The sequence below is a fragment of the Oryza sativa genome, chromosome 9, assembly GCF_034140825.1.
Source record: "Oryza sativa Japonica Group chromosome 9, ASM3414082v1".
Lineage (NCBI taxonomy): Eukaryota > Viridiplantae > Streptophyta > Magnoliopsida > Poales > Poaceae > Oryza > Oryza sativa.
The window spans coordinates 21,915,905-21,943,103 of record NC_089043.1 but is presented as its reverse complement, the minus strand read 5'-3'; the positions used below and the strand labels follow the sequence as shown (position 1 = coordinate 21,943,103).

The following is a 27,199-nucleotide window of genomic DNA, read 5'->3' as shown; positions in this document are numbered from 1 at the left end:
TTTGGATGCGGTTGTTTAGGTTGGTTGTGTGTCTGTAGTAGTTGTGATTTTTTGCTAGTTTTTTTCCTAATTAACTTTGCAGTGCAAGGTTTATTCTTATTTCTCCTTAAAATAAGATACTCTTTATACAAATTTACAGTTGATTGTCATTTTCTTCTAAAAAGTGCTTCTTTTTGTAACATATGTGTTTTTTTACTCATTGGGATGAGAGCGGCATACCAATTCAATTCACGTGTAACATTCTTTTATTGTGTTTTTCATGGTAAGGACTCCTTTGGAACACAATATTAGGAAAACACATAAACGAAAAAAAAAAGTATAGATCCTACAGGAAATAAAAACACATGAATATGGTAGAAGATGTGTTTGTCTACTCCATAAGGAAAAAAAGGGATTTTGAATCGAATAATTCATTAGAATAGACAAAAGAGGAGAAATAAAGTGGCATGTTGCCTTGGATTTATCGAAGGGATGCAAAACATATGAGCTTTGTTTAAGTGTTTAGAATCCTCAAAAACGTGAAGGAATGGAAGACATCGGATAGGAATTTTCAAACCCATTCCTACCATCCAAAGGACTTTATAAAATATTACCACAAGATTTCAAGTCCTTTGAAATTGCTTTAAAAAATTCCATTTTCCAGTGATGGGAAAACACATGAATAGGAAAAACATAAGTATAGGATACAAATGCATGTGCAAAACAAAGAATTGAAAAATATAGAAAAAAAACAAAGTGAGTTGTTTGGAAGTCATGAATTGATCATAGTGTAGTACTCAAAGGACTGAAGTGTACCCAATGGTGTCATTGTTCCGAATGTGTTTAATTCATGATCACTTAGCTATGTAGCTTGCTTTGTCATGGACTTATCAAAGGATTGAAAAAAGAGCCCTCGATCGATGTTTAAATTCCTATGGAATTGATAGCGAAGAGAAATCAATCCTTTGTTTTTCCTATACCAATTCCTTTGATCGAAAGGAGTGGGCAATGGCATTTTAGATGTGAAATCGTATGTTTTTCCTAAAAACAATCCTTCAATCAAAATGAGGCCTAAAACGGGAGGATTAAGCTACCAGGGAAACTTCAACATGTTCTCGATCTTGCAGACTCTGCTCAGTTAAGATCTGGATGCTCAGGTAGACTTCCAACACTACATCAGATTTATGAGACCTACCTTAGACCATGCGAGTAATCAGCCCAACGGAGTACACAGGCAGCACAAACATTGCAATGATGCTTAATAGAAGGATTTACCATGGAGGCATGGATGGACACAGGCAGCACAAACATACAAGGATAAACTGATGAATCATCAACATGCTTGTTGCCCTCTATCATATATTCACATTCACTAGATTTGCTAACAGTGACCACATGGCAAGTCAACTAAATAAACAGCAGAAATTCAGCCCAAAATTACAACAGGGATGAAATGCCTTGGTTCAAAGGAAAAAGGTGTTTGGGTTCACCCAAACAGCAGTAATCATCGCAACTATGAGAAAAGTACGGATAAAGTGCCCAGATTCAAAGAAAACAATAATAAAAGTATTCATTGCATGATCAAATAATAAGGATATCAAAGAGAAATGTTGTGGCGCTTGAAAATTAGCCTGAGCATAAATGACTGGGAAAATAAAACTCTCATTCATTGCTGCAAGTCTGCAATCCTATGCAGAGAAGAGCTTATAGTAGCATCAAATTTCAAAATTTACAATGCACGGTACTAAAATCGCTATCTCCTAATAATCTTAGATCAGAACAGCTAGCTCAACTGAAGTCAATGAAATTAGACAACATACAGCAGCTAACTGCATCTAAAGCATGAGAGCAGCAAGGTAGTACAACCCAGCAACTGAGCAAGACTGCCTGAAAAACTAAGTTTCTATCACCATTGCAGTGCTTCTCAATGTAGGATCCTGTCAACCACGAATTAGCATTCAACCTACAGATAAACGTTTCAGTCGATGACAATGATAGCAGGATCAAACGAATAACCCAACAAACCCATCTGATCTATGATCATACCAATCACCTTCATTGGTATCATTCACAAATTCTTCTTGTTCTTGCTGCCTTTGGGACGGCCTCGCTTCTTCGCGCCCACCTTCACTCTCACGGGTTTCGCTGGTTTCGGCACAGATTGCACCTCCACGGCAGCACTAACCGGCGCCCCATTCTCAGCACCAGCCACACCATCAGCTTCCGCACCACCAGTGGTTCCAAGCCAAGGTGTATTCGGCTGATCTGTTCCATGCTGCTGCGAACTGATCAGTTTCTCGAAGCCAGGACAGCCAGGAAAACCAACAGGGAAGAACCCCCAGGTGCAGTAGTACATGTCAGTACCCGGCACAATGGGTGGTGGCTCCGCCATTTCCTCGGCTACAAATGGCTGGCGGCAGCTAGGGCACAACACCTTCCGCGCCTCATAGAGGCGGTCGTACTGGTGAATGTGGCAGCAGGACATGCACACTGTCCAGAACGTGGGCGAAGGCGGCGCGACAGGCTCAATCGGCGGCGCCGCTGCAGTGGCGGGTGGCTGTGGAGCCACCCGCTGCGGTGGAGTTGACTGGGGCGCTGCTCTCGGTGGAGTTGATTGGGGAGGCGCCCTTGGTGGAGTTGGCAGGGGAGCCGCCCTCGGTGGAGTTGGCTGTGGCGGAGGCTGCGGCTGCGGCTGTTGCATCGGAGCTGGAGGATGGTACGCGCGAGCTGCCGCCGCCGCGGCTGCGGCGGCGGCGGCGTCGAGTTCAGCATCCAGGGCGGATTTAAGTATCGGATCGGAGAGGAAGGCCCATGAATCGGCCACGAGGCGGGCGGCCTCGGCGAAGGAGAGCGAGCAAGGGCGGTCGGGGTGGGAGCGATTGAGGAGGAAGGAGAGGCGACGGTACTGCGCGTGGATGGCGTCGGGGCGGCGGGAGGCCGGGGTGGAGGGATCGAGGCCGAGGACGGCGTAGGGATCTGGATGACCGTTGGGGATGCGGCGGCGCTGCGCGGCGAGGAGGACGTCGGCGGCGGCGAGGAGGTCGTTGGCGCCCGGGACGTGGGGGTCGGTGCCGAGCGCCTGGGAGACGAACTCCTTGCATCCCTCCAGGTCGCGCGCCACCAGGAGCTTCTCCGCCACCCGCATCCACTGCTCCGCCTGCCCCCGCGCGGCGGCGGCCGGATCCATCGGCGGCGAGCGGAGGGGGGAGGAGGAGGAGGTGACGACTGGCGAGTGTGGATGTGGACTTGGGGGATTCGGGGGATGGATTTGGTGTGCCGCAGCTTGGGGTGCGTATAGCGAATAAGCGGTGTTCCCCCCAAACGCGTGGTATTTGGGCTTTGACCCGTGTGGGCCAATTAGGCCTTGTTTGTATGGGCCTAAATCCTAGCCTATAAAGAGGAGAGGGAAAGTGGAGGAAGAAGTTTTCTTTTGTTTTCTTATGACTTCTGTACAACTTTTATGTTTTCAAGTAAAAGCGGGGCGTAATGCCTTTTGTCTTAAAAAGTAGATGAAGAAGAAGAGGTGGTAACTTACATGTGCGTTTCACATGTTTTAAATATTTTTTCCTGACTAGAATGTCATGTTAGCTAAAACAGCCATCCATAATACTGCTATGGGACCTGGTTTGGACGGTTTTGTTAAGATTCTTGATATTACGGTTTAAGGGATGTTAATTAAACTTGACGTAAACATGAGAGATAGCAAGTGGACTTACTCCAACGTGTATGGGCCGGGATTTTGGCCCATATACTGACACACCTGAACAGCCCGGGATTTCGGCCTGTCCTAACGAGTACGTATTGGGAGGTCACTTGGGCCTCATCTATCCATGTGTCGTATACATGGCCCAAATTTAGCCCAAATATGCTGGTACAGTCTGGTCTTGCCATGGGCCAAATGTTCATCATGTACAGGATTCAACTCATTATCAGAGAAAGCTAAATCAGTAAATCCGCTTTAAAAAAAAAGCAGATAGGGAGGAAGCTCAATTCGTAACCAGGCAAGTGAAGACGAGTAGTTGTTGGAATTAATGAATGGGTCTTAGCCCATTCGAAAATTAATTCTTTGGAAAATCATAAAAGCCCATCTCATGGGATGATATGCATATAGAGTTTAGTACCACCTTGCTTATTCTAGGAAATGGGGCCTCCTTAAAAGGGAGGATGCCCTCCTAGCCACTTGAAGCATGTGTGGCGGAGAGAAGAGGAGGAACACGCGCGCGCTCGCTCGCCTGGCCTGGCAGGCGGCGCGCGTGCACGACGTACGCGTCGAACGGTTCGTCAAAATTGGTTCCTCACCTTGCGCGCTCGCTCGCCTGGCCTGGCAGGGCAGGCGGCGCGCGTGCACGACATACGCGTCGAATGGTCCGTCAAAATTGGTGAGATGCAGTTCGTTTTTGTTTTGGAAATGTTCCGAAAAATCCGGTGCGTGCAAACGGCGTGGAGTCCGGATAAGTTACGCGCGACTTACGCGCAGTGGAGATGGTGCGGGCGCCCTGATCAAGCGACCCTTCTCTATATAAACCGAGCCGCCGCCTTCACGCAACACACGCGAAATCAATCTAGGGTTTGCCTCCTATTCTGTGCTGCGCCGTCGCTCGTAGGTTACTCCATCCCGCTCGCCGGCGTGCACCTGCGATTGGGAGAGCAGGTCTCCGGAACCTCTGCCTTCGACGTCCTGCACCGGGAGAAGGCGACAATAAGGTTTTTGGGAAGCGCTTTGCGCGACTGCTCCCTGTTTGTCCGCGACGGCTCGTCTTCCTCTTCGCTCGCGTGCTGCGTGCCTTCGTAGACGCCTGCGAAAAGTTTCGACCGAGCAGCCGGTCTTTCCGCCACCTCGGTACGTGTTCAATATGTTGCGCATGTTTGATCTATTCATATTATACTGTGTAGTTTACATGTGTAGATCTAATGATGTGTTCATGCTAGTTTTTATCTGTAATGTCATGATTTATTTATGAAATAGATTAAATCATTATATGCCTATAATCTCAACAGTAGTCATGCAGAGGCATGAGGTAAATTGACGACCAGCAAGGACTAGAGGGTACGATAGCAAGCTGGAACAATTGTGCTGCATATGCCTGCATCCAAACAACAGTACAGCGAAGCATCAGAAACATGTTGCTGGCACTGGCAAACAAGTTCAGATCTTGTAAGCTTTTACATCATTTTTTTTAATGTATGGAAGGTGTTTTTGTTTTTAGGTATATAAGTGGATTATCCAACTTTTCTCATCAGCTTAAGTTTTTATTGAACTAACTACTGATCTATCCAACTAGTGCTCCCATCGGATGGCTTAATCAGCAAAAAAAAAAAAAGCCAAATTTTAAATTTTCAAGCTTAATTTTGAGATTGATTTTGAGATATTTTCAACGTAGTTTCTTTTTCAACATTGGCTTTTAAGTCACCAAGAACACATTTATAAAATTTTCACCTACAAATTCATTTTTATTTCCTTGGCTTATTAGAAAATAAGCCAAACGATGGGGACCTAGAAGTTTTGACATCTCTTACTTGCAACATCTAGAAAATTGCTGCATCTCTTTTTTTTATATATAGAAAATAGGATTGAAATCTATCCTCTACGTTTAAACCGGATCTACACGACCAAGTGTTGCATGTCTTACTCGCAACATCTAAAATAGTTCACCTGCTGGAACAACCTGATGAACCCAGATCATACAGGTGGTCCAACATGGACTGCACTACCCTGTAGGTCTGGTCACCGATCTAAGAAAGATGTACTGAACAACTTATTGCAGGACCAAACGCTGTCCAAGGGAGATGCATGGATCAGCAATTCATGCTACAGTTGCCGGAGATGATCTGGTGCTGCAGATTATTGATAGCTAACTCTTCCAGCACTTCTCATACGACTACTATTAGGCACTAGCTACTTTCTGCACAGAGTAAATTGTTCTTCAGCAAAAGTATCCTTTTTTCCCTACTGGATCTTCTAAGGATGTGTTTAAGAGAAGAGAAAAAAAGAAGATTGAGAAGTTACGTAAAAGAGATGAACCATTAGCATCTGATTAATTAAGTATTAATTATTTAAAACTCGAAAAATATATTAATATGAGAAATATATTAATATGATTTTTAAGTAACTTTCTTTAAAAGCTTTTTAAAAAAGATATATCATTTAAGAAAGTATGCGTATAGAAAACAAGAAACTTTTTATCTTTATCCACTACCGACAAAAGTAGCCTTAAGACAGCCCAAAAAACAACAGTGGGGCGATCAATTCGTGAACTATTGTTTGGTTGCGCTTATTGAGTGTGAGAGATTTTCGAGAAGTATAGTGACGATTCTGTCATAACTGTCCCCGAAGTGTCAAAATCAGCTTGAAATTAATTATATAGTTTCCATCAAATATTTTGTAATACTTTGTTTTTGGAGAAAGAGAGGTCAGGCCTACTCCCGTTTCTATTATCGAAACGAAATACAGTGTAATATCCTATATTGGACTTACAATGATGTTGGTATAGTGGATGAGAGACTGATTTTAATTTGTATATGAAGTGAGAATAACTGTGTATCCGAGCCAATTTTACTACACCCGCCGTTGACTGTTTAATATCATCATCACAAGCTCATCGATTGACACCAAGCACGAGGATGGCCAGATCAGTAGCTCTGCCCGCTTTGTAGAAAAGAATCGAAATCTTGGATTCACCTATTGGAGGTGCGACGTGTTGGGTGATTTTATCGACTAATGACTAATAAGATTAGGGAAAGGATAAAATTCTTTCCTAACAAGAAACCAACTAAGAGATAAATCTGCTTTTGCGTGATTGGTAAAAAAAATGGATTCAAATCCTAATTAGAGATAACCCCTGAGCTTGGTACACGCTAATTTTCTCTACACAAACCCTAAACCTAATCACCCGATCGAGTGTGCACCGGAAGGGTTTAATGAGGAAGTCTTGAGGTTGTGCAGGTGAAAGCCGTCGACCAGAACAGAGAACGAATAGAATCGGAAAGAGGAAACAGAGGAGAAAATCAAAGCAAGAAAACGAAATCAATAAGTGGCTTTAATGGCTTTATCCTTAAGTCAGTAGATCAATTTATTTTCCGCATAAGCAGAAGGTGGTCATGTTTAGGCTAAGACTTAAAGAAATATGTAGATTAAACTCCAACATGACAATTTTCACGGTGAAATTGGCAAATGGCGGCTCAATAGATGCAAATAGACTAGCAAAATACACTGAATAGGCTGCAATGCGTGAACGGTGGTGGATGCCATCTTCAACACCGGGGGTGCCAAAGAAACCCCTGAACATGCTTTCTTATTTTAGTTGCATGGGAGCTATGGTGTGAGAGGCAAAAATCTTCGGTAACATAGCAAAGAACCCTTTCAAGCTCAGTAACGACAAAAAAAAAAGAGAGGCGCAAAGCACAAAACATAGCGGGAGTGGTGTACCTAGTTGAACTAACTCTCCCTAAGAACTTGTTCGTTTAATCCTACCTACAACGGGATTGAGATATCACCAGCGGTAGGAGCAGCTCATTTTAGAATGCATTGTTTAGAATGCTAGATAAGATTATCAGATTGGGAACTGTGCTAATGCGCAGATGGCCAGAGCGCGGTCATGTGTGCACGCCCACCCACGTTCGACTCCACCTAGAGTCGACACATATCTTCCTCTCTTAATTCCATTGATACCAAAGCCCCTCCTTTGATATCCAACTTTTTTTAATTGTCGAATTGTAATTACGAAACTACATTATGCCACTTTTTTTCTCATACCAAAATTATCTTTTTATCCTTCCTACCTAAATACCTATATCAATACTTAAATACCTTACGAGGTGAGCATATCTCAGTTGGTTAGATTTCTTGCGATGGAACCAGTCTATCTAGATTCTAAGTCTTAGGCTTGACACTTAGTGGTTGGCGATGTATCCATCAATAACGAGACGACCGTGGTGACTTCATCTATCTCAAAATATGCTGATCCTTTTTTCGAATATGCTCATAGAAATAGGATATGTGTATGTGCGTTCATACGGGTGAGTGTGCGTGTGTTATGAATACCCGTGTTTATATTGTATCTTAAAAAATATTTAAATATCTTTTACATGGTATTTTTCATTATTGATATTTAGAATTTTACCCTTTTTAAATGGCATCCTAAAACATCTCATAAATAATATGTTTCAAGATTCTCTGTTCTGTCAATACGACAGACGAAATTCTTACCTCTTTAATTTTTTTTAAAAAAAAACATGCAGTGGAAGGTGCCGTCCAATTTATACAATATTGACGAGGACGATGATGTCTTTCAATTTGTGCTTCTTGGATGGTACTGAACTACCTAACTCAAATCTCTGCAATTTAACCAACTTTGTCATGCAGTCATAGCATTTGGTTACTATGTTAAATTAGTACTACCCTTATAATAGATAATGTCGTTAACTGTTAGACACATATTTAATCATTCATCTTATTAAAAAATAATTTAATTATCATTTATTTTGTTGTGAGTTATTTTAGCACTAAAAGTATTGTAAGCATAATTTTTTAAATAAAACAAATGATTGAATGTGAGTTTAAAAGTTAACAGTGTCATCTATTAAAAACATAAAAAATATTAGTATTATACACAACTACATGTGATGTTTTCCTCTCCTATGGAATTCCCTATAGTCCGAATTATATCGAACAGTCAATGTGGAGATGGGACGTACTGTTTGAAGATTATGAACACTGTACCTACCAGCTTGCACATGCATCACTTAAAGAGCAACTATTATGGTACGGTGCATGCCCATATCCCAATCCGCATCTTATAACACTATTATTTCCCACCTTTGTAAGAAAATACCGATTACAGCCATAACACATGAAAGAACTAAAACTCATCATGTTAAAGTATAATTTTGAAAAGGGAAGACATTTTTTGGGTATATGAAAATTAAGAAAGTTAATTACTCTAGTGCAATAACCTGCATACTACCAATTCGACCACCAGGCATATACAAAATTAACTGTCTAACTGAAAAGATAATACAGATTAATTAACTGAATTATGCATACTTTCTATTTCCACCATTACGTTGAACCTGTCTGCACACACACAAGAGTGTATTCACAAGAGAAAGGCAAAGTAGTATATATGTATTTCGATTTAGGTGAAGTATATATACTAACTTCGATATCATTTCATCCTCACTAGGAAAATGCTCAGCTCCGGCGCGCTGCCGTCGCCGGCGCTGTCGCCGCCGACGCCGCCCTCGTTGGGGTTGATCATGTAGAACGCCTCGGAGTCCTTGGACCCGACGACGCGCTCGACGCGGGCGCGGACGTAGGTGAGCTCGCCGTCGGGGCCCGCGGGGACGCCGCCCTCCTTCTCGGGCGCGGCCGGCAGCACGCCGGCGCCCATGGAGACGCCGCGCAGGAGGCGCAGCACGTGGCGCTCGTCGTCGGAGGCCTCCTTCCGGCGGATGGAGTAGCCGGCCTTGCGGCCGTTGCAGTAGACGGCCCAGACGTACTCCTCCACGAGCCGGCGGCGCGCGCTGCGGGTGTCGCTCTCCAGCGCCAGCTTCACCACCCCGGAGGAGATCTCCTTGTGCAGCGCGCTGGTCAGCATGGGGAGCTCGATGAGGAACACCGGCGGCGCGCGCGTGTCCTCGTGGATGGCGAGGCTCACGCGGCCGCGCCGGTGCCCGAACAGCGTCACCGTCGTCGCGTGGTCGGCCAGGAGCGCCCTGTTGTGCCGGCCGAGCAGCGCCACCATCTTGCACCCGGACGTCAGCATGGGCATGAGCTTGAACATCTTAAAGATCCCTCCACCACCACCACCTCCTCCGCCGTCCGAGGCCTTCGTCCGGCGGCCATTGGTGGACGGCCGGAGCAGCGACCGGAGAGTGGGGCCGTCGACGAAGGACGGCATTGGACGGAGTAGGTGCAGCTAGCTGGCTAGTGAAGTAGTGATTCTTTTCTCCTACGCAAAGCGGGGTTGCCTGCCTCTCGCGTGGATATATAGTCAGCCATCCATCCATACACGACGGGAGCTAGCGAGCGATCGAGCTGGAAAATGAGAAGTTGGGTGGCCGTTGTTGTGGTGGTGGTGTGTTGCGTTTTGTGTGTAGCAGTGTAGCTTCATCGTCGTAACTCTCGTACATGCCCATCGTTTGCCTGTTTGGGTCGATTTCGATCGTCAGTTGGATTGTCTGAGTTTGAGTGTGACCATGACTGTGGAGCATCGACTCTGACATAGCAGGAGATCCGTGGGTTGCTCGTACAAATGATATATACTCTCTCCGTTTCAAAATATAAATATTTTTAGTTTACTTAGTAAATATTAAGGTTAAGAAAAGAAAAAAGGTTCTTTTTCAGTTATATGAGTGATCAAATTTTGAGTTTTGAATTGCTTGAATTCTCCTCTCAAGCATCTGCTTGGCTGAAAATGTATGGATTATCGTGCATTAAAATCAATGCCCTCAGAATTGCTTATATATTCATACAAATTTGAAATCTAGGTATACTTATATTTTAAATCAGACAAAGCAGTTTTAAAAAGATTCTCTTTCGATCATCTCAGTGATCAAATTTTGAGTTTTAAATTGCTTAAACTACACTTCCAAACTTATGATTGGCCGAAAATGCATGGATTTCGTGCATCGAAATCAGTGTCCCCAAAAATATTTAATTATGGTACAAAATTTAAATCATAGAAATGCGAATATTTTAGAGTGGAGGGAGTAGTTATATCAGATCATCAGTTGGATTAGTTTTCATCTTGCACTGGATCAATTGTTACAAAAGGATGACGATTACGTGGATGGAATCAACCCTTTATGTAGATTGAGACTAGGACTTTGTTTGGAAGAAGATTTTTCTTGAGATATTCAACAAGCACAGAGGCAGATACAATATGGGGGCTCGAGCCTCCACTATTGGTGTGTAAACCATGAAGCCCCCACAATATCATACGTAGATAGGAGAGGGAACTGTAGCTTTGTTATAATTTGTTCATACTATACTACTGTTTCTTTTTGGATCTGCTATTGAGCACACATGGTATGAACTTGAATTTCCTTGTGTAATGAGCTTGTATTGGAAATTCATACGATACAAATATGTAGCAGAACTGATAAAGTAGCTAAGTTAATTGGTGATGACTGACGAGGCTAAATGGACTACGTACCATTGAGAACCATAATGGACCCCCACAAGGCCACAATCATGTGAACTCCATGTGTTAGACTGTTAGGTTAGTTCAATATTAAAGGATTTTTAAAAGAACTTTAGGAGGGTGCAAAAAAGGAATAGGTGACAATATTGAGGACACAAAAGCATTTTTATCTCATCATATATACCTTTATAAGAATATAGTTAGTTTGCTTGCTTGCATATTTATACTTTTAGGTGGTGTTTGGGAAGGATGGACTAAACTTTAGTCCTCCAGAGGAACTTATGCTTTGGTGAGAGCTCCTTAATTCCCAAACACCACCTTAGGGATAGTATTTTGTTGTTATAAGGGAATTTGTACCTATACTAGATTAGTACTCCATGTTTTTGACATAATATTTTGACATAAAGTAGTCCATTTCTATTGAGGTTTGTAATCTTCCGCTCAAACAAAAGGGAGCTCAAACAAAAGGGAGTTTGTGATCATCAAGCGCATCTTTTGGACCATGGACGCTCGATGGGAACGATAGAGATATGATCGTTGATCGACGTAAGACGGACCACTTGGGGCGGTGCAGGATGGAAGCAATGCTGCTTTTTCGTTCGGCATGTGTCTCTCTATCACTCCATCTGTTAACCTGAAGGTTCCTGTCAATATGATAGTACTGTCGTGGCCTCATGGGTTCTGTAGCTCTCTCTTTTGTTGATCTCCATATCAAACAGCACTTAGGTTGCCTATGTAGGAAGAGAGCTTTACTTCCGGTTGGCGACCTATTATAGTCCCGGTTGAGCAACTGGGACATCTAATCCGGGACCATCTTTATCCCCGGTTGAAATAATCGAGACTAAAGATGCATACCAAGTTAAAAAAAATGTGTGGTATGTGGGATTCAAACTCAAGATCTCAGCCCTCACGCGCATTACCATGCATCCCACCTACTACACACATCTGATTTAGATAGATATGCTTTCTTTTTAAACTAACCCTGGAGGCATTTTTAGTCTGAGTTGGTAACACCAACCTGGACTAAAAATATCTTTTATTCGGGTTGGTGTTACCAACTGAAAGTAAATATTAGTTTTTAATTCAAATTGGTAATATCAACCGGGACTAAGGATTCTCCATCTTTAGTCCGGGTTGGTAATACCAACCGGGACTAAAGTGATGAACATCAATCGGAACTAAGGATCGTTGGGGGCCTAACACGGCCTGACAGCTATTGAACCGTGGCTAAAAATGATCACTCAAGTTCATAAAGTGTCTTTAGGCTTTTGAACCGGAGCTAAAGATATGCTTTAGTCCCGGATCCTATTCAAACAAGGACAAATGTGATTTTTGCTATCCGAGCAGAGATCAGTTCTCCAGTAGTCACAAGCTACCTTCCATTAATTCTTCCTACTTTATTTTGTTTCAAAATTTTCGCATTGATCCTTCTTGATGGATATTTGTTTGTTTCAAATTTATTGCATTGATCCTTAATTGAAAATTACGTACTAGTAGCTAATTACATCACCAGTAACTACACCTAGTCCTCGTATATTTTTAGATAAAAAAATAAACTCATCCTATTTTAAACTCAGCCATTAAAATTTTATAAGTTAAAAAGTTAGCCCATTACATTTGTACTAGACTAGCTTGGGTTACAGGGTTAATCAGGTATTCAAAAGGCACAACTTCGGGGGTGCAGGAGTGGATAAGGAGATGACACGACAAAGTATTTTGAGGCACCAAAAATTGTTTCATTATTTATTTTTAGTATTTCACGCTTCCTATTCTTTTTATTTTTCAGGAATTCAGGTGCTTCAGCAGTGTATAATCCCTATTCCTGTACCTGCGTATGTACCCGGCCTGAAGGCAAAATAATTTCTCTTGTTTCTTTGTTCCCGAGGCACTTCATTGCGTGGTGATTTATCAGCTGAGGATTTATCGATCGCTTTCCCTATCCAAGCCGCGGGATCAGTCTTGTGATCTTGTCCATGCAATGAAGCAATCGAATTATTGAGAGCCCACGCATGCATGCTAGCTTGTGGATGTCCATGCACATGGTGTGTTTTGATGAATCGATACTGATGCATGCATAGGCACGTTGTTTCCGGCTGTTACTAGGGAAAATTTTAAAGATCACCCTATAAGTAATTTGAAGTTTCAGATTCCACTTCATAAGTTATTTTGTAGCAAATACCCACCCCTACTAAGTTTTATTGTAAAAACCATCCTAATATACACGTGCTTAACCGAATCAGCATGTTATCACTGATGTAGAGCAACTATAGACTAAGTTAGTCAAGTCAATATTGTCCAAGTGCTTATATTAATCTTATTCTTGATGTTCCATTGAATTTTCTTATGCATATAGCGAAACTCGGTGCGATAACATTTAAGCTATCATCAACAATTCTATTTGCGAAATCTTCAAAGCATGTCAAGACTATACTCTTAGAAGTACTTATTTTGATAAATACCATATTGTCGGCTCGTAATTTATAAACACACATGTTGATTCGGTTAAGCACGTGAACACTGGGATGATTTTTGCAATAAAATTGGAGTGGGGTGAGCATTTGTAATAAAATGATTTATGGGGTAGAATCTCAAACTTAAAGTGATTTATGGGTGATTTTTGTAATTTTTCCTTATTTAGTTAAGGTAGGTTCTAATTCATTTTAAGCCTGTGTGTGTGGCAGACATCAATAGGGACCATGATCAGTATCTAGTTCAATATCAATAAGCCGATCGACCAGCACCTTACAAAAAGCACAGTCTTTCTCTTCATTTGACAGATCTCGACCAATCATGTTTTAGGCTGTTAGGCAGTAGTAATCAATAATGCGACTATTAAGCAGGTTTTGACCACGTGGCATGTACATTGGCACGTGCCCTTCAATGCATCAGTTTTGCTAGTATTGATCGCCTGAATTTGTTTAAAAAACCATTGTTTAACGTGCTTCATTTAGTACGGTTTTGTTGTTCACCATCGGTTGGCCGGCTTGCTTCTTCTATGGTGGCATACATCTTGAAGCGATTTTACAATTCTTTAGAAGTTTTAGGTATCATATTTTAAATATAGTGTAAAATTTGATACTTTCGATACTAAGATATATTAAATTGTATAAAAATTTTAGTACCTCTCAGTACCTTACAAGGATTGTAAAATTTCTCTATATTTAAACGGTAGCAGAGCCAAAACATTCAAAGCCCGGGAAAATATAGCTACATTGAGTATTTGCAACGAAAATTTTGTTCAATTTATGTAATAACTTTAAAATCCTACAACATGTGTTGCCATCGTTGTCCGGGGTCATAAAAATAAACAATGTATTTGCCACTGTATCTTAAAAGTACAAGTAGAAATAGTGATAGGTAGCAACGATAATGACACGAATAGGACAATGGTTTCGATATACATAGGTATGTATACGGAGTTGGCAATGGACTAAGGACTCTAATTGTTTATGAGTAGGGTTGTCAATGAGTTGAGCTCGAGACGAGCATGTGTAACCTTTGAACTTTCAAATAGGCTTGACTCGCTTGGCTCGTGAGCAACATAACTTATATTTTAAGGATAATCCTTAACAAAAATAATAGGGCTACTACACTACGAGATTCCATCCAGATAGGATGATACCTTTCAGATTTCCGAATTTGATATCTATTGTTATCATATTTCTAATACCTATGTGCGACATGGGCATCGTCCAGTACCCATCGCAGGTACCAATTGATTCCTAGTCGGTACCAGCCAATACCTCTCCATACTAGGCCACTATCATCGGGTATCAGATTTGAGCTAACAAGAAGAGAGAAGAAGGGATAGAAATGGTTATCGATGCTGGTTCTTCCACCAGGAGACAACGATGAAAAGCTCAGGTGATGCCAAATAAGGTGGAAGGGGATCTCGAGGTTTCAAGATGACGACTTTGCTCCCCATCCTCCCTCGACGCAATCCCGTCCCTACGGTACCCCGTTCCGTAGATTTTTTGTAAAAAAAATAATTAGTTGATTACATTAGTAAAAGATGAGAAAATTTACTAAGATAAATGTGTGATGCCAAGCCAATGCTATTTTATCGTGTGGATGTGTATATTTGATATACTAATTTATTAAATAAACAATAAAAATTATATAGTCGGGTTTGTTTGCTCGTGCTCAGCTCGTGCTCGGCTCAACAGAACTCACAAGCTTTGGTTAGGCTCCATTTCGGCTCATTTGGAGATCGGGCCGAGATCAAAGTGCTCGTGAGCCTCAAGTTATTTCCACGACCCTGTTTATTTGTGTGATGAATATAACAGAATAGTCACCAGAAAATCTAATGCCATTTCGGATCGAACATTAAATATTTGCGATAAGAGAGTCTATCGGATGATCGATGTGTCATTTCGGACCCAGTTATATATAGAACGATTTCATCGTGCATCCACATCTCTTGGTCTAGGAAATCAGGAAGGAGTGAAAACGAATGGTCTAGTTAGCATGTTCGGTGAAGAGAAAAAGCTAGTAGGAAACTACTCCAAGCATCATAGGGTCGATCTAATCATGCACAAAAACAGGATCGAACTAACCAGCATTTAGGAGACGCTGGTCCGACGCCAAAGCACGCATGTGACGCTGTACCAAGCTTGCCCCTTCCTCGAAGGACGTACGGCCCTGTGCTGTGCATATGCCTGCCTCGCTGGCTCGCTCCTAGCACGCTGCCCCACGCATGCTTTCCGGTCTCGTTTAAGCCATCTATAAATATATTTTAAGCCAGCTATAAATAGCAGGCTATAAGAGTACCCGCAATGGTAAAGTAAGATGCTCTCTATAAAACATGTACATCTCAGCAATAGACTAGATTAATAGTAAATCACCTCAATAGTATGTCTACATGGGTATGTATAGCTCTCTAATCCATTGCCTCTTTTTCTCTACAGACTATCTCTAAGTTAATAGATAGTTTTGTTCTCTCTTCATTTAATCTCTTCCAGATAGGATAATATGCTGACATGGATCTCTTATAGAGAGCCTATAAATAACCATTGCGGGTGCCCTAAGCCAGCTATAAATATAGCAGGCTTATAAGCCAGCTACAAATATATTTTAAAAAGATAAAGGAAAAAAAAGAGCAACGGGTTACAGATCTGTAGCTAGCTGTAGCACGGACTTCAAGACGTAATATATGTATGATAGATGAGACCAGGTATTAATAATATAGTAAGCAACTATTGTATGAATTGACTATTACATCGGCTATAGATGATTTAAAATTAGTAGTGGGCTGTACTGTTAAACTTGCTCTAACGCCCCCATGCCGGAGACATGCCCGGCCGGCCGGCGACGGCGAGGGCGCGCTTGCGGTCGCGGCACGCCTGTGATTTCGTTGGGCGACCGGACACTTGGCCGCGCGATCTTGTCTCCGGGACCATTTCGATTTCTTGCATGATAGTATATCAATGAAATAGCAGCATGCATTATTAATTGCTCATAAATTTTTCCGATAAAAATCATGTACTCCTACTTCAGTTGAGTACCGATGATACCTGTGCCCCCCCCCCCCCCCCTCTGTTTTTACTTACTGCTAGATATAGCATCTGTCAATTAAATTGATGCTTCATGCATGATCCGGGATTGAGAAAGCAACGGAGCAGCGATCCAAGAAACGATTAGTTTATTTTCCGCATGATCGCATTAGGGATCTGTCTGCCAAAATGTGTCGGGAAATGAGATGGTGATGCGTACTGTTCACTACGTTGGTGTCAACATCTTTCAGTTGTTGCTCGATAGTACATGTCGTGGCGCTCCACAATGGAAAGATCAGGTTGTTCGACATAACATGCAGGAGGTAGCAATAGCATGACAGCAGAGTTGACCCCAGGGTTACCCCTGCGAAATCGAAGCGCTGATGTTTGGGACGTCCGGGCCTCCGGGGGTTAGTGCAGGGAGATGGCGATGTTTGATTACTCATAGGCCGATCTGTTTGGTCTGGCCCATATAAAACGTTGAAACTGGAGGGAATAAGTTCACTTGAGGTCCCTTAACTTGTCAACGAATTCGATTTTCGTCCTTCAACCAAAAAACCAGATACAACGGATCCCTCAACTATCAAAACCGGTGCAAAGCAGGTCCCTCAGCGGTTTTGACGGTGGTTTTGGCCGATGTGGCATCTACGTGGCCGGTTTGCGTCCTACATGGCGGTGACGTGTCACTGGAAGGAAAACATAAAAATTAAAAACAAAAACAAAAATATAGGGCCCACATATAGTTAGACAAAAGGGAAAAAGAGTGGACCCACCTGTCAGTGGGTCCCACCATCCTCACTATCCACGAACGATTGGACGACGAGAGACTGGGAGAGGGAGCGACCAGCGCCTCCTCTCTCTCCCTCCTGGCATCGTTCCTCGCCGGCCGGTGAGCGCCCACGGAGAGGGAAAAAGGCGCCGGCCGGCAAGTGGGGCGGAGACGGCAGCTGGCCGCCGCCCACTGCGCACTTCTTCGGCGGTCTGCGACGCGGAGCTAGGGTTGCGGGAGTCGGAGGGCGGCGGCGCCATCATCCTGCTCGAACAATCGGAGAGACGGCAACGACGAACTGTGTTCATGCAACAGTGTGATTACCTGGCCGGGACGAACTCAGTGACGATGCGGCCGCCGCCGGGGACGAGGGTATCGGAGATGTTGACGCCATGCTCAGCGGTGGCGTCCGTGGACTGGTCATGACCGATGACGCCCATCTCCTCGTTACGACTCGTCGCGGACTCCATGGCGGCGGCCGGGCCGCCCTTGACCGTCTTCCCCAACACGAGGTTCTCCGCCGACTGCATCGTCGCCGCGTCCCACGGCACGATGGGCTTGGCCGCGAGGCTTCTGGTCAACGGGAACACGTCGCCATACCAGATCCCTTGCTGGCTCATCCTACTACACTCTCAACGTAGCTAGTACTAGTGTGGTGAGATCGTGTGTGTACTGCGCTATGCATGAGAGAGAGATCTTCAAGGTCATATGTGGCGCGGCTCGCTGCATGGGTCGAACGGGGGACAGGCAGGGAGGCCGGCAATGGCGGGGCGCCGTGGGTGGGGCACTGGGGCTCGACGGCGACGGGCGGTCGCAGCCCGCCGAAGAGGCGCGCAACGGGCGGCGCCCAGCGGCCGTCGTCGCCACCCTCGCCGGCCGGCGCCTTTTTCCCTCTCCGAGCGTGCTCGCCGGCCGGCGAGGAAGGATGCCGGGAGGGAGAGAGAAGAGGTGCCGGTCGCTCCCTCTCCCAATCTCCCGTCGTCCAATCGTCCGTGGATAGAGATGATGGTGGGACCCACTGACAGGTGGGTTCACTCTTTTTTCCTTTTGTCTGACTGGCATGTGGGCCCACATTTGTTTTTATTTTAATTTTTATATTTTTCTTCCAGTGCCACGTCACCGCCACGTAGGATGAGGACCAAGTCAAACCGACCATATAGGCGCCACATCAGCCAAAACCACCATCAAAACCGCTGAGGGACCTGCTTTGCATCGGTTTTTATAGTTGAGGGATCTATTGTATCTGGTTTTCCGGTTGAAGGACGAAAATCAGATTCGTTGACAAGTTAAGGGACCTCAAGTGAACTTATTCCAAACTGGAGCAATCAAGGTAACCGCGTAAGGCGTCAAGTTTTGGGCCGAAGCGAGCACGGTGAGCAGGCCACCCCGGTGCTATCAACCACGCTTGGTCCCGCGTGACGGCGTGAGCGAGCCTGTCTGCTTGCGACAGGCTCAAATCTAACACACGAAGGTCAAGTGTAGCACTGTTGCTACCTAGGCCTGTACAAACCGTGCGAGTGCATGATACTCCCTTAAGACCCTCTACTCTTTTGCCTGATCTCCATCTAAACCTGTCCTAACGTGGATAGCCTTGGAATGTAGTACTACAATTAATAGATCGTACTGTACGTGCTCTACTCCATTGCTAGTATAGAGCCCCACTACGTTGCTTTATATTAATAGAAGAAAGCAATCTAACCCATTAATCTTATTTAATCGAAGGGTTTAGATTTATTTATACTAACACCTTAGTTAACAGTAGTAGAAATAGAAAGGGGCATTATTGTCTGAAAAAAGTAGGTGAGGTAGGGTCAATGACTAAACTTTTTTCATTTAGCTAGAAAAAAAACATAAATAACAAAGTTACTCTTAATCATTGTATTATTAGTAAATTATTGATTTACCCTTAATAACGAACGGTTCAAATTATTTCAACTGGTAGTATAATCTAAACCACGGGCACATAGACATAGTATGTATACGGAGTTGGCAATGGACTCTATAGCAATTTCTACAGGCTACAGAGTTGTAGCCGACTATACCACGGGCTCCAATAAGTTATATCTGAGATAGATGAGTGGATTAGGTATGTCAGGGTTACGGATAAGGCATACCCTCTATCCTTGGATATAAGATATATACTGATATGGTATACCCACGCGTATACGGGTGTTTCTTGTATATGTTAAGGAAATCTATCACGTAACATAAACGGAGTTCACAGATGGAAAGAGTCCTACTCGGACGGAACTGGGTCGTTACCATATCATGTGGGGTCCAATATCTCCGAATTCTACTTAGAGATCGACTGACCCGCGGTATAAAAGGGATCCCCCGGGAGGACCCAAGGCATCGAATCTCACCGCCAACACAACCACCACAGCCTACGAAGTTGGAGCTTACAGGAGCCAAGTCGCCGGGTGATCTAGTCGAACCAGCTCGACTACGGTCTCATTGGTATCATCGAGTTCCGTGAATATGAGATTGTGTATGAGATTGTGACTATATTAGGACATGCTAAAATGTGAACTGGTGCTTGTGGGCTAAATGATGTTAATTGGGCTATCAAATGCTAATTGGATTTTGTATTGAATTTTAACTGGGCTAAATTTGTTTGATATATGGGCTTCTCGAGTGTGCATGGTCCAGATGTATTTTTGTTGCAATGCTTGGGCCTATTGGGCCTTTTGAAAATGTATGGCCCGTTTAATATTTAATTCAATATAGATGAATTGGGCTGAATTTATTAAAATCTAATTGGACTTACAGTAGGCCTAGCCCATTAATAGGTTTCTCACTACATGGGCTTTAACAAGGCCTAGCCCAAAAACATGTTGCTCACTACATGGGCCTTAACAGTCCATATGAAATTTTATGACGATTTTTGGGCTTGATGGTGACGAAAATGGACGTCATAACTTTATGACGACAGAAGGATCGTCACTAGATTAATGAAAAAAAAAGGTTTCGTCATAGAACGCCATTAGAGACACATGATAGATGACGAATGAATTTTCGTCACGTGAGCGTCACAGATTACATAACATGACGTAAAATTCAATGTTTGTGACATAAATAAAGCGTCACCTATCATAAGATCTCTTGTAGTGTCTATATCCGGTCTACGGGTATCCACCGTTGGCAAGGTATTAATTATATAATATGTATTTACAACTAATTAATGTGTGATTAGGCTATTAGGTTGATTATAGTTGATGTTTTAATTTTTGGAGCTAATAGTTGGCTATATTATTAAAGTTATTACTCTAAGAGTATGTATGTTAGAGGCGTCTGTCGATAATGGAGGTGCGTGTTCGTCCTTCACATGAAAAAACACATAGCAGCCATCAGCATTTCATGTTAAAATTTTAGGATACTATCTGGCTATCTTTGATCTTTTTTTTTCCTTTGATTGAGGTGCTAGCACCTAACAGTAGCACTTAAGATATACTCGATAGGACAGTAACAAGGGATGTGTAGTTCAACACAAGATTCTATATTTAGGGCCTGTTCACTTTGATGCAATTTTGAACCATACCATTTTTTTTAAATGTTGTAAAAAAATATCAACGTTTAGTTTGTTACCAAATTTGGCCAATACATAAAAAAATCTTGTCAAAATTTTAGTATTACCAAAACTTGGTAATGTTTATTTTAACTAAATCTTAATAGGCGCTTAATCCCCAACACACTCGGGGTCGTGTGTCCCTTCAAATCCTCTTTTTTTACCTACTCCAGCAAGTAGCACTTACCCTCTACAAAAAGCCACGCAATCTCATCTGATTGCATTGCTCCCTCCTCAGCTCTTCGAAGGAGACCCCATCGATCCGTCCTTCCATGATTCAATCACTACAGGATTCACACGATCCCATAAACCCGCCCCGCGGCCCCCTTTCCCTCCTCCCAAAGAGAAAAGAGCGGCGCTGCACGCCGCTGATCAGTCTAGCCCGGCCCTCGGGGACTACTGATATGACAGTGGCAGAACAGCAGGTGCACCCGCCATGAGAGCAATCCCAAGCGTGGCAAAATCCCCGCGCCACGCGGCGCCTCGGACTCTCGGAGGGCCATATGTACAGACGAGACACCACCGCGGGTACGTACGCCAAACAACCGTGGCTGCTCCGACGCGACAGTACAAGGCACCGCGCTTTACTCCAACAGAAGCTGCGATATATGACGCGACGCGACACTCGCACGGCACGTACCGGTGTTTTGTCCCGTGCCGTGCAGTGGATTCAACGATGGGTGGATCGTTTGGGAAATTGGGAGGTGAGCAGCGAGTGGGCACGGAGGCCATGAGATGCAGCAGCTTCGTGACACACCCTGCCTGTCCTTCAAGGACGCCAGCCACCCTGTCCGTTTTTAGGAGTATATAAACCTACGGCACAGGTCGTACTACTACTCATACGACACGAGGCTGTGTAGGGTCCCCAGGGATCTTACCTGAGGGTGTGTTTATTCTTGGAAAAAGTTGAAAGTTTGGAGAAAATTAGGAATTTTAAAAAACAAGTTGGAAGTTTATGTGTGTAGAAAAATTTTAGATGTGATATGATGTGATGGAAAGTTTGAAGTTTGGGGTAGTTGGGGTGAACTAAACACGGCCTGAGTTTACTCCAACGCCAGCTAGCTTCCCTCCCTGTCGTTTAATGGCGGTGAAACCGTGTGATTATCCCGTCGGTGGCGGTAAGCTAGTGACACGTACAGTATTTTCAACGACCACGGTGATCCTGTAGCTTGTCTCGGTCGTACTGTAGATTCTACCGTTGGTCCCAATCATCAGGGCTGAAACACGCAGCAGGGAAAAGCTGCAGGGTCAGGTTAATCACTGTGACTGCTGACAGGACAGCATGCCATGGCGCCTTTCGCTTTTTTAGCAACAAGTCTGACAGGCCTGTGTACAGAAGCTGAGTAGTAGTACTGGAGTACCATCTCTTCCAAGCACGAAAAGGAAGGGAAAGAAGAAGCGACCGGTACTCGATCTCGACTGGAGTAGTCGTGGTCTGGTGGAAACACCTTTTATACTTCCTTTCATTCATTCACATCACCGAAGAACAAAACTCACAATTATTGGAAGCCTGTGTACAAGGTGCAGTAAAACACCCTCGAATTCACTCGCTGATTGCTGCTACTCACTGGCCTCTCTTCATGAGGCCAGCAGGTACCTGAATCTGAATTCGTACGGCAGGACCTGCACGCGGCGCGACTCGGCGGCGACACCCCTTCTGCCGTCCTCCACGATCCTCATCGCCTTCTGCCGCAGCTCGCTCGGCAGCTGGAGGCACACCCAGTCCATGAGGGAGTCCACGTCCTTGGCGAAGTCGAGGAGGTACCAGTGCAGCAGCTTCGGGATCGCCACCTTCGCCGGCGCCGACACCACCACCGCCGACTGCAGGTAGTCCCTCTTCGCCGCCTCCAGCTCCTCCTCCACTCCCCGCGCCGTGTACACCCTCACCTGAAAAAAAAAACATGACCAAGAACAAGACACAATCACACAACACCTCATCACAAACTACACGGAATTTTTACATGCTGTAATGCTGCAAAAATCTGACGGAATCATGGAGATCTTACAGCAGGGGAGGACCAGCTGCCGCAGGAGAGCGCGAAGGTGACCAGGGGCTCAGGCCACTCCAGCCCGAACACGCCTCGCATCGTCACGTCGTCGGCGGCGCCCTTGGTCACTCCACCAGGATTCACCTGTTCATTCACGAGCCATATATAGGTTGTTAGTTTTAGCGTGTGGTGCTGTGCAACCGGAACACCAATCTACCCGGATCACTACGATGGCCGTATCCACCATGACAAAACTATACTGTAACGCCTTACATGCTTCACGCTGTAGGGCAGCCGCAGGATGAAATGCTCGATCGACATGGCGCTGTGCGTGCGCCCACCCACATTTATTGTCGCCTGAAAACAGAGAGCGAAACACGGAGATCACTCTCTCGTCAGAGACTTGATTACTTCGTTAATCACCGGCGCATCATGATTTGTGCTGCTTGCAAGAAGTTACTTAGTGCTATACCTTCGGCATCATTGCCACGAGCATATGAGGGGTGGTAGGTATCCCTTGCTCGAGAAATGCCTGCAGTACGACAAGGAAGACAAGTGTTAGGGACAAGTATGAGGCACTAGGCATGACACTACACTACTACATCTACCTACCTTAACTACCCTTTCCTAGGCCGTATCGCAGATGGCATGAGATAGTTAGGCCTAAGGATAATAATGCCAAAGCGATGATGATGGTGATCAGTGTTAGTTAAAGCCTTTGTTTATGGTCATGGGGACAGGAAGCATTTCTTTAAGCAAAACTAAATGACTGAAGAGAACAGTACACAGACATGCCAGCACTATGTTCAGAGTTCATGGTTAAAGAACGTACTCGTCAGAACCACGCCCATGCTGTAATGTTGTACTGGCTGTACCATATAGTACTAGTAATATGCAATGCGGTAGTAAGTAATTAACCTCCCGAAATATTCCAGCATACAGTAGTTCTTCTGTCATTCTATCGGAGGCAAACATTGATAACGAAGGAGGTAACTATCACCGAAATGGAAATTTCCCTCTAACGAGAAAATGAACAAAGATATAATTGATCAAGATGAAGAAATTCAGGATGGGTGGGCTCAATTATGAGTGACAGGCTGACAGCTTACATTCATCATGCACGAATTGTAGATGTTGATCCAGAATGCCAGCTTCTGCTGATGGGAGAGCCCCGTCAGGTCAACCGATGAAAGCCTCCGGATCAAAGCCCTGCAGATTTTGCCAGGTAGACATGAACCACCTCTATCAGCGATGCTAATTATGTCAGGCGGCCACCTACTCGACAGACAACCAAACCGAGCTTGTAATAACTGAACGGAAAATTGCACTAGCAAGAACGCACTTGAGTTTCCGGGTAAGCATGGTGTCGTTCTCCATGGCCGTCTGATCGAACGAGGTGGCGTCGATTACATGGAATCGCTTGTATGACCCAACGTCTCTTGTGCCGAATTCCAGTATGCCATAAGGATCTTGAGGGTATGCGTCCTCTGAGCTCTCGCAAGAACCTGAAACCGAAGGAGACAATGCCGCCTGCTCCTCGTCTTGGCCGCTTGCTGATGAACCGCCCATCTGCGAGAAGATGGCGAGCAGGCATCTCAACAGTTCCTCCGACAATCTGTTCGGCACGCTCGAGTCATCTTGGGAAGCTTTTTCTGAATTATTGCTGACAGTGTCTGCGAGCCTTTTACGGTCCGGCACTGTGCTAATCGTCTGTGTGATAAAAAAAAATGCAGCAGCAGTACGGTTCAGAAGAAGTTAGTTCATGGTAGAAAAATGTGTAAATAAATACCATTCAGCAGCAATAAGGATCTTATTACTACTGTTTTTACCTGAGCAGTAGCCCTGCGTTTCTCAGGCGCTGCTGCTGTCGGCAGTCTGGATTTTGATGCCTTCTGCAGCAGCGGCGAATGGCGACAATTTCTAGCCGGTGTGTTACTGCACGACTGGTTCTCTTTCCCGGCGCCGGAGCGGTCGTCTTGCGCCACCGCCGCCGAAGGAGAAGGCTTTCTCGGCGTTTGCTTTGCACCGGCGACCCCGTTCATTGAAGGTCGAGTAGGAGGAGAATGACAATTTGCCGGAGAGACCTCTGAGTTCGGCACCGGGCTCGACGGCATGAGCTGCGCCGGCACGCATCCCTCGCCGCCGGGGAGGCTCGTGTTCTTGGCCGAGGAGAAGATTATGGCCTCCTGGTAGAGTCCTTGCCGGAAATTGACCACCTGCTCCTCGAGCCTGACGACCTCTTCTTCCAGCACCGCCACCTCCGCGAGAAGCGCCAGTGTCTTCGCACATCGCAGAATTCAGAGCAGGAACATGTTCAGAATTCAGAGCCGAATTGTCCCAAGCAGAGCAAGAACAATGCGTTTCGTTTGATGCAAATGCGAATGCAAATGTGGCACTGACTTGAGATGGCAGATACGGCGGCAGGCGAGGCAGAGCGCCGAGCGGCCTCGTGAACGCCCTCTCGAGGGCTCGGTGGACGTTCTCCTCGTGCCTCAGCTTCTTCTTCAGCTTGTCCACCTGTAAAATCCAGGCAGCGAATTGCGTCACAAAACACAACTCGGACGAACCAATGCGCTTCTCAAATTGCGAGAATTTGGGACAGAATTCAGGTAGTACATCTTGCTGCAGTGCGAGCTTCCGCTCTCTCCTCGCTTGGATTCTGTTCGTGATGCCTTTGGTGACCGCGTTGGCCGATGATCCCTTCTTCACCGGCATGGCGCCCTTCCTCTGATCCTTCTCCATCATCTGAACACGTAAAACAACAGTATCATCATCAAAAGAGGAAAAAGAAGGCGTTGTTTAGCTGTGAAAGAAGCTAACCGAAGCAAAGCAAAGCAACAGATTCCTCTTCTCCGAAAGATAAAGAGATAAAGCGGCTGATTTAAAGAAGGGGAAGAAATGCGGGCTCAAGAGCAATCAAGAGATACCCTATCGGAGTAGCTCTCGAAAGCTAACTGACGCCCGCGAGTCAGTGGCGAGATCTTCTCACGCTACACCACCAACCAAAACGTAGCTCGCAAGAACATCAAAACAGCACTGTTCGTCCTTGTATTCTTCCCAACAACATTTAATAATCCGTCGTACTACAGGAAACACATCGACGGTGCAACAAATCACTAACAACCACATTACGCCACCAATGCAAAACAACAAAATAGGCGCACAGAATTTCACACCTTGGGAACCAAAAACGAGAGTTAAAAAGAAAAAAAAAACTATCAAGCACCGAGTTCGAACAGCTGGCCTCAAGTAGGCGGCAAAGGCGCCGCCTTCCGATCCCGCGAGCGCCGGCGACCGAGGACGCCTCAATAATCCATCGCGGGAACCGAAAATAACCGCACATTGGCCATAAAAGAAGGGAGAACAGAGCACACGGAGAAACGAGAGAGGTTTTTGCCAGATTGAGAAGCATACTCTGTCGCTCTTCGTGGAGGCCGCCTTGGCGCCGTGCGCCGCCGCCGCCGGCCTCCGAGCCCGGCCATTCATCTCCGGCGCCGTATGCATATCAATCAGCAAGACAGCAAGCGAGGAGACAGAGACAGGATACTTAAAATGCTCGGCGGCTGCGGCGGGCGGGCGGGCGGCCCTACGCACCGCGAGGAGACACCGCCGCCATTAAAGGTCTCGCCGCGAGCTCCGCGCCGTGTGTGGCGTCCTTGGACGGCAGGGAAGCGCGAGCGCGTTTTTGGGGGGGGGGGGGGGGGGGGGGGGCCAGCCACCGCCGCAGCTGACACGAGCAGCAGCTGCAAGTGAATTCGGTTGGGGTCTTGGGGATGGCGCTTCAGATTGCGTTCGGATGGGAAGCGTGCGGTGGTGCGGGGGAAACGGAATTGCGGCGGTGGCGGTGGCGTCGGTGATGGCGATGCGTGGGCGGTCGAGTCGGGGGCTCTCCCCTCGCCGGTGGGAAACTGGCAATCCGCGCGCTGCTCGCTCTTGTACTGGTTTGCGGTGCCGTGTTATATACGAGACGGGAACTCATCGACTCAACCGGATTTAACTTTGTTACGCACCGTTGTGTCACGGTGAATCCGTTCGAGTTGGGCAGTGTTTATTCTCTTCGAACTTCTAAAGATTCTGTCATATCAAATATTTAAATAAAAAAATACTAATTGCACAGCTTGCATATAACTTATGAGACGAATCTTTTGAGCCTAATTACGATATGATTTAACAATATTATGCTACAGCTTAATAAATTCGTCTCGCAATTTACAGGTGGAATATGTAATTTGTTTTGTTATTAGTTTACGTTTAATTCTTCA

General features: G+C 45.1%; 3 protein-coding genes and 1 long non-coding RNA gene across 7 annotated transcripts; all 4 read right to left on the bottom strand.

The window, feature by feature from the left end:
- Positions 1-1,621: 1,621 nt before the first annotated feature.
- On the bottom strand, positions 1,622-3,254 carry LOC4347303 (uncharacterized). Of its 2 annotated transcripts, none has more exons than XM_015795950.3 (2): positions 2,026-3,254; positions 1,622-1,942 (listed from the first exon to the last, which is right to left on the bottom strand). In XM_015795950.3, exon 1 carries the CDS (start codon positions 3,164-3,166, stop codon positions 2,048-2,050), a length of 1,119 nt encoding a protein of 372 aa, XP_015651436.1. In that variant the 5' UTR covers positions 3,167-3,254; the 3' UTR covers positions 1,622-1,942; positions 2,026-2,047. The 2 variants fall into 2 exon arrangements, with proteins under 2 accessions (XP_015651436.1, XP_015651437.1); XM_015795951.3 differs by having other exon boundaries at positions 2,033-3,254.
- A 5,749-nt stretch (positions 3,255-9,003) lies between these two features.
- Positions 9,004-10,201, bottom strand: LOC4347302 (protein MIZU-KUSSEI 1). Its single transcript, XM_015755954.3, has one exon. It carries the CDS (start codon positions 9,876-9,878, stop codon positions 9,144-9,146), a length of 735 nt encoding a protein of 244 aa, XP_015611440.1. The 5' UTR covers positions 9,879-10,201; the 3' UTR covers positions 9,004-9,143.
- Positions 10,202-17,120: 6,919 nt separating this feature from the next.
- LOC107278886 (uncharacterized) lies at positions 17,121-18,317 on the bottom strand. The gene is made up of 2 exons (XR_001539795.3): positions 17,389-18,317; positions 17,121-17,301 (listed from the first exon to the last, which is right to left on the bottom strand). It is a non-coding gene; the product is annotated as an uncharacterized lncRNA (long non-coding RNA).
- A 4,068-nt stretch (positions 18,318-22,385) lies between these two features.
- LOC4347301 (uncharacterized) lies at positions 22,386-26,866 on the bottom strand. 3 transcript variants are annotated; one of them, XM_015795865.3, is made up of 10 exons: positions 26,352-26,866; positions 25,554-25,682; positions 25,338-25,454; positions 24,767-25,216; positions 24,280-24,647; positions 24,047-24,146; positions 23,410-23,469; positions 23,211-23,294; positions 22,956-23,081; positions 22,386-22,836 (listed from the first exon to the last, which is right to left on the bottom strand). In XM_015795865.3, exons 1-10 carry the CDS (start codon positions 26,439-26,441, stop codon positions 22,528-22,530), a joined length of 1,833 nt encoding a protein of 610 aa, XP_015651351.1. In that variant the 5' UTR covers positions 26,442-26,866; the 3' UTR covers positions 22,386-22,527. The 3 variants fall into 3 exon arrangements, with proteins under 3 accessions (XP_015651351.1, XP_025876263.1, XP_015651352.1); XM_026020478.2 differs by lacking the exon at positions 26,352-26,866 and adding an exon at positions 25,865-26,020; XM_015795866.3 differs by lacking the exon at positions 26,352-26,866 and adding an exon at positions 25,758-25,883.
- Positions 26,867-27,199: the final 333 nt, after the last annotated feature.

Excerpts from the sequence above, each read along its gene's own strand:
- LOC4347302 (XM_015755954.3), bottom strand. The coding sequence starts at position 9,878 with ATGCCGTCCTTCGTCGACGGCCCCACTCTCCGGTCGCTGCTCCGGCCG.
- LOC4347301 (XM_015795865.3), bottom strand. The coding sequence starts at position 26,441 with ATGCATACGGCGCCGGAGATGAATGGCCGGGCTCGGAGGCCGGCGGCG. Across the intron at positions 25,683-26,351 it reads CCTCCACGAAGAGCGACAGA|ATGATGGAGAAGGATCAGAG; the intron begins GTATGCTTCTCA and ends TTACGTGTTCAG. Across the intron at positions 25,217-25,337 it reads CGCCGTATCTGCCATCTCAA|ACACTGGCGCTTCTCGCGGA; the intron begins GTCAGTGCCACA and ends CGATGTGCGAAG.
- LOC4347303 (XM_015795950.3), bottom strand. The coding sequence starts at position 3,166 with ATGGATCCGGCCGCCGCCGCGCGGGGGCAGGCGGAGCAGTGGATGCGG.